This window comes from Brachyhypopomus gauderio, chromosome 8 (assembly GCF_052324685.1).
Source record: "Brachyhypopomus gauderio isolate BG-103 chromosome 8, BGAUD_0.2, whole genome shotgun sequence".
In the NCBI taxonomy this organism is placed as follows: Eukaryota; Metazoa; Chordata; class Actinopteri; order Gymnotiformes; family Hypopomidae; genus Brachyhypopomus; species Brachyhypopomus gauderio.
The window spans coordinates 21,691,203-21,698,026 of NC_135218.1; the positions used below are offsets into that span (position 1 = coordinate 21,691,203).

Below are 6,824 nucleotides of genomic sequence, written 5' to 3' on the forward strand. Positions count from 1 at the left end.
AAGCGATCACGCCAAGTCTCAGGGAAAAAAGATGGTTTAATAGAAAGTGTGCAAACCAAAAACCCGTGCAATATCTCCAAATTAAGGATATAATGACCAGCGGTCAACTGGTACAAAGACAAGACATATATAGGCAAACAAACGACCCTCAGGTGAGACGGATCACTGGCTCCGCCCACCTGAGGGAACAACAACAGCCGCTGTGGACGGAGGCGGCCGGTAGGGGGCCGCCTCACCGTGACAATATTAAATATTTATTAAATAGTAAATCAGATATTATTATTATTATTATTATTATTATTAATAATAATAATAATAATAATAATAAACTAGATACTAGAGGGTCCTATTGAAAGAGGAAATCAAAACTGTATCTATTATACTTAGATGTACTGTTACTTGTGTCACAATACAAAACTAGAATTTCATATTTCTTTTCCATATATTTTGTACTTCTGGGTGCTTTACTCTGAACACAGGAGAATTAAAGATCTCACAGGAGATCCTCAAAGTATTAATCACATATATTCCTAGCTTGTGACGGGTACTGTACCTAGACTACAATGATGACAGTAGACTATTTGAGAAAGACATTTAGAGCTAATAATGAGGCTACACACAGAAAGAGTCATTCAAATGGCAAAGACCACTAACAATATGCAAACATTTAAAACCAGTACAAGAACAATACAAGATGTCAAGGATTCAGCCATAGCAGACATCGTCCCCCCCACTGTGCCTTAATGAACTTCTATTCATATTCCAGATTGTCTTATTCCAGTCGTGACATTACTGTTGTGCATCCTAGTCTTGCTGACGCTGCATCCCTCCACTGGTAAAAAGGGATGCCCAAATCTGGTCCCTCTCCACATCAGGCTTTCCCTGATCAAATGTGGTTCCTAGGCCTGGTAATCAGATGATGACAGCATTTGAGCTGCGAAATCTCCAAGCTCCACTGGAATTGGAGCCGGAGCTCTGATGCTCCTGTATCAAACTAATGCAGACAACCAAAGAAGAAAGTAGCAAAGAAACTAATATGCATATGAGATAAGCAGTTGCCTATAGGGAAAGTAGGGTGAAGAATAGATACAAAACACAATACTAAACCAAAAGGAACGATGCTAGGTACAATCATAATTCAACAATCCTAGAGGACCCTAAGCCCTAAAGGCAAACAGACAATTCTGACCGCAGACGATAGGGAAGTGCTTAATGCTATTGCAGCAACACATTATCAGTAGGGTAGACGTAACCTGTGTAATGACGGTGTAACCCCAGCTCACATCCCCTGTTAGTGGTTGAACGCTTGGAGAATTCTGCTTCACAATGAGCGGAAGAGCCGACATCGAAAAATCAAAAAGTGGCATTGCTATGAATGGTTGGTCATTACAAGCCAGCAACCCTTCCTCGTGGAAACTTCACTTCAAGGTCAAGTGAGCTTGTGCCCTTCTGCCTGTGAAAGGAAGGCAGACTGAACCAGTATAATGGGGGGGGGGGGGGTTAACAGAACAAATCACGGATGAGGTGCAGGCCAAAATAAAGGCACATGGCTAAGATTACACAATAGGCAGGGGCAGACACCATGGAGGGGGGGAGACAGACAAGGGAAATTGTAAATATATGTGTGCATGGAGGGGTGAATTTTCTCAACAGCAGACATGACCTCTCTGCAGAAGATCTGGATCTCTAAGTGCGGTTCAGGTGTTTGGTCACACCAGTAAATATGTTAGCACCATGATGAGTGTGATAACAAGTGATGGTGAGCCACCCTCCAGCATGTGTGCTGGTCCACATGGATGTGTGTTTCAGTCTCAATCCACTTCAGCATGCAACACAGATGTGCTAATTTAGCTGTAACTGATGTTCACAAACTGATGATGTTCATTTTTGCTTGATTTAACATATATTTCAGCCTGTACCCATACTGCTCCACGTGCTCTAGCAAAGAGAGGTCCAGGAGGCTCCAGAATCCAGCCCATACCTGCAGCTGTGAATTAGGCATGTCTGAGCAGGGACATCGCCAAACTCTGCTGGACTTTGACTATCTGGGGACAGATCATTATGAATACCATCAATGCAACCATGAAAGACAACAACTACAGGGTATAGAGCGGATATAAAAAGATTGTAAGATTTAAATCACCGCTAGGGGGCAGCATCTCTGAACTCATGTTTGTCGTATGTACATGCGCCTGTCTACAGAGAAATCTGATACGTTCTTTGTGCGTGTGTTCATTTGTACATGTACATATGTTCGTAATTAGTTCTTAGTTAGCAAGACATTAGATTGTGTGGGTTATTTTTTCCACACAAGACCCTACATCTGATAATCCTGCAGAGTTCGGTACTACACCTGCTCCTGGAAGATCTTCCTAGACCAGTTTTATACACCCTTCTCTCTAACAGTGTGCATCAGGTGTGTTCAGGGCTGTAACTAAAGCCCTTTAGGAAAAGTAAGTTGCCGAGAGGCTCTGACACGTCTAAAATGGAGTATGGGGTATCAGACTACAGCCTCTGGAGAACCACATCACTTCAGCGTTCGTCGATGTAGCACACGTGGGTTTGTGATTTGATCTGGGTGTGTTAGCCGGGCCAGCATTAAAGTCTACAGTACCGTGGCAATTCAAAGTTTGATACCACTAAGTTTCCTAGTATGATTGTCATGCAATTTCAAGTCTCCCTGTGAAATTGCTGCAAAGAATCATGAAATTAATAACGTCTGGAAGCGTGGAATATATCTGTATAGTTTTATTTTGTAAAAGTGTTGTTTAGTTTGCCTAGAACAGTTTGAAATGGTTTTAATGCATATTTAGAGTTTCCCTGAACAAGGGTGTATATCTGCATAGGTACTTTTTAGGATTATTTCTGAGGGAGGAAGAAAAATTAAAAGTACGTAATAGTGTTGAGTCGTCTGCGTATTTATAAACACTGCTAGTAAGAGACCGATGAGCGCCTGATGCAGGCAGGCACTGACTTAGCGGTTCGTAAAACGGCGCTGATGACGAGAGGCACGGGGGGGCGGGTGCCCAAGAAACCGGTCTCCAAAAAGAAGACGCCACCATACAAACGCGGAGTGTCTGTGCGGTCAGAACTTTCGCCCGAGAGGATGTCTGGATGTTGTTCAGTTTGCTAAAGTCTGTGTGCAGATCTGATCATTTAGAGGTGGGCAGCTTGCAGACTGGCGCCGCAGAAAACAACAGCAAGGTACAATGACGCACCACAAATTTGTAATTCCTATACCTATTCGGCTCGCAAGGTTCTGTTGCAGTTTGTCATATTTCGTGAACAGTAGCTAGAAACGTATCTCATACATAATACTCCGAATCGTTACGTTTACTTCTAATTTATAAAAATAACTAGCATATAGTTCATTTCTTCCTTTAAAGGAGCAGTGACGGCAGACAGGTTTAAATTGGACAGTCTTAAAAACTAGTTGTCGGGTCGTGTGTGTCGTGCTGAGCTGGCGTGTGAGGATGTTGCGTCTTCGTTTTTGCAGAGTCGCGCCGGTGCTGGAGTGTCGTCGTTTGGACTGGTCCTAAGAGCGCTGCCTAGAAGCTTGACATTACCACCGCCTCCCATCCGCGCAGAAGGGTGATGGTGAACGTCCTCCCTGTTGGAAGTGGTCTGGATTCCCGGTGTTCTTTTTAATAGCCTGTTTGGACGAACTCAGAGTGGTCGTGACCATCTGGGGTGCTGTATATAACTTTGGCTCCCTTTCTTATTTTGTAATAACATATGGAAGGCTTGGCGCGGAGCGTAAGGTGTCCGTATAGGAGGACGACACATCATGATGTATGCCTGTAATTTTGCGTGAAACCTTTCAGATAACCTCCTCATGGATAATGCCAAACGTTTTTTCGCTACTTGCTACATGTGAACCTGCAACTTTTTGAATTGGTCAACGGATATACACTAAAGATCAGCAGAAGGCGCCGAGAATGGCAACTCTTTGTCACCGTTTGGAATAACTTGGTGGAATGGCATAGGTGGGTAAGTCGGGAGAGCGAAAGGGGGCAGATCCACTATGCCCACTGGAGCGCACGTGAATTCGTCTCCGGCGGTGGCGGCGAACGCAGAGGGAGAGGAGATCGAGGTTTTGGAGAGCACCGATGTCCTTCCCATAGCTCCCGAGGACGTAAGTGAATGAACTTATGAATTATAGATAATCATACAAGTGGACACCCAGTCTGGGAGTTCCGTTTTCACGCGCGCATCTGAGTGTCCGTCTGTGCTTCGCATGATTATTTAAAGTGGACTACTAGGTAAAGACTGCAACGTATAAGACTAGAAATCCCTCCCTTTTAAGACCTCAGATGAACCTTTCGCTCAACTTTTGCAGCTGTATGCCCTTTCAGCAAATCGTACACACAGAGTAAGTCTGTGATATTCTAGCTGTAGGCAGTGAGTGGGTGTCTAATAAGCCTGCTCCTTTAGATGTATATTCTGGCGAGGTTTTGGTTCAGCCCTAAACTAAAATGTTCAGTGCAGTTATCATCCAAATATTAGAACCAGATGTGTTAAATTAATCAAAATTTGCTAAATTTGATGTGAAGGTTATACTCAGATTATGAGCTATAAATTTTAGTGAAATCTTTGAAATGCCTTTTTCTTCAGTACTTTTCTACTCACTCTTATTTCTGACTTCTCTCTTCATTTTTCTCTCTCTCCCTCTGTCTCACTCACTCTATCTCTCTCTTCCCTCTTTCATCCCCTTCTTTTTCACCTTCTTGTCTGCAGCACTGGAAATCTCTCTTTAATAAGGTATGTTCTTACTCTCAGCCCTGTGATTGGTTGGTCTTTTTTGCATGTGGTCCTTTGGACAAATTTAAACCCATCTATGGCAAGACTTGATATATCAAGATCTTGCATTCTTACACTTTTGAGTAATTTTTGAGTTTCCCTGCTTTGGTGTTACGAGGCACGAAGCTGGTTCTGGCTTCGTGATCCAAGCAGACCTGCCAAGTTTTGAATTTTACTGGCTCTTGCATTCTGAGGTGTGACCCGTCAGTGATGTTTGGGGTAGGGGGTGGAGGGTGGAGCCACCGACCCTGACAGTGACCTATGCAAATGCAATTAGGGCAACACATAATCCCAGTTACAGTTGTGTGGCTGGGCAACGAGAGGGCGACAGAAGGGCGGGCGACAGACGGCGTGCGAACCCCCGTCCTGTGTCTCTGGCAGCCTCAGCACCTGCCTGACCCTCCCCCTCTCCTACACACACACACACACACACACACACACACTGGAAAGAGAGAGAGAGCTATAAAGTAAGAGGGAAAGATGGGAGTGATGAGTGCTGTCCAAGTATCTAAGACATCTTTTTGTTGAGAAGCACTGTGGGCAAACTGGGTCTCTTTACACTGTCTGGGACTCTACTCAGTATGCAGGTCATGACCCCGTGAGGCTATAAATTGATGGCATTGTGGGTATTGTAGTCCAGAGAGACACACGACTACTCCCAGACCAAAGAGCTAATGAAGCAGGTAAATTGCAGGAGGAGCAGGAACTGCTGCCATTTAGATTACAGGGATCCAGATTATAAGCCATAAATAACTTTCATCAAGACAGGAGATACATGAAAAGCTGTCAGCACAGGATGATTAGTTCCCGTCGCTATTGCACTGTGCCAATCTAGCAGGTGACTGCGCACGCCCTGCTTACTTATAAAAACATCTTAATAGTTTTTTCTTTTAAAAATACTCATTAAACTATCATACATACTATCTTATGTATTAAAGACTGTATTTGTGAGGGGGAGAAAAAAACTTATTGTCGTAACACAAAAACCCGTTCAGTGGCTCTGAGCAGTCAGTGTGGGGCATGACGGCCTGGTGAAGAGTGGAACCGCTGTGTGACTCTGGCAGAACTCAGAACGGCTGTTGATTATGTACTTGGTGTAAAAGGACCTATTTTCACAAGAGCCCACAGCAGGTCTGCGTCACTGAGCCACACTGAGGCGTCGCTGTGAGATTCAGTTCGCTGCGTGGGCTTTGGCCTGAAGGGATCCAGGACCTGTGGATTTCAGTTAGAACTTCTCTGTTGTAACTCCTATAATTGTGGCCCTTTAGTTCTGCGAATGACCTGTGTGTCTTAGTTTAGCTAAGCTCACATGGTGCTTATGGAATTGATATGGTATGGTAAAAACTATGGAAGTACTTACACTGACACTAACAAGCTCTGTTTAATTTCCCAACAAATATGTAACTGTGAGCATAACACTGCAAATAATCAGGTAAAGACACAGAAAATAAAATGCTTTACAACTGCGATTCTCAACATAAGCTCCTGTAACAGCTATTAGACTTCATACTTGGGTTCTGCTGGGTGTCTTGGGATGTGATATTGCTGTGAATATGTTGTTTGGGGAGAGAGGCAACCCATCTGCTCAGACTTGTGTGTGTGTGTGTGTGTGTGTGTGTGCGCGCGCACATGCATGTCTGCAAGTGCGTGCGTGTGTGTGTGTGTGTGTGAGTTTAACCACCTGCTCTGAGACTGATGGGACTTTATAAGTCCAATGCCCCTGGCTGAGTGAAGACCCTGTTATCCTGATATAAATGAATGACTGAAAATGAAAGAGAAAGAGAGAGAGAAAGAGATCTACGGAGAGAGAAAGGAGGAGACAGGTGGGGAGACACAAAGAGAGGGCAGAGTAGGAGTGAAACTGTGACAGTGTGAAAACAGGGCAGAAAGAATTGAATAAGGGGAATTGATAGAGAAGGTGGTAAAGAGAAAGAGACATGGAAAGCCAATAGAGAGGGAGAAAGGGGGAGTTTATTTTGTATTATAGAGAGAGGGAGAAAATGGGAGTTTATTCTGTATTCCAT

The 6,824-nt window shown here is 44.0% G+C and overlaps 1 protein-coding gene across 2 annotated transcripts in view; it reads left to right on the plus strand.

Annotated features, from left to right (window-relative positions):
- The first annotated feature begins 1,545 nt into the window (after window positions 1–1,545).
- The window catches only part of rhbdl3 (rhomboid, veinlet-like 3 (Drosophila)), a 38,470-nt gene continuing 33,191 nt past the window's right edge, over window positions 1,546–6,824 (plus strand). The window contains exons 1-3 of one of the 2 annotated variants that reach the window (XM_077015429.1): window positions 1,546–3,204; window positions 3,497–4,135; window positions 4,738–4,761. In XM_077015429.1, coding sequence (XP_076871544.1) covers window positions 4,025–4,135; window positions 4,738–4,761 — 135 coding nt within the window. In that variant the 5' untranslated portion in view covers window positions 1,546–3,204; window positions 3,497–4,024. The remainder of the gene's footprint in view (window positions 3,205–3,496; window positions 4,136–4,737; window positions 4,762–6,824) is intronic. The other variant, XM_077015430.1, reaches the window with a different exon arrangement.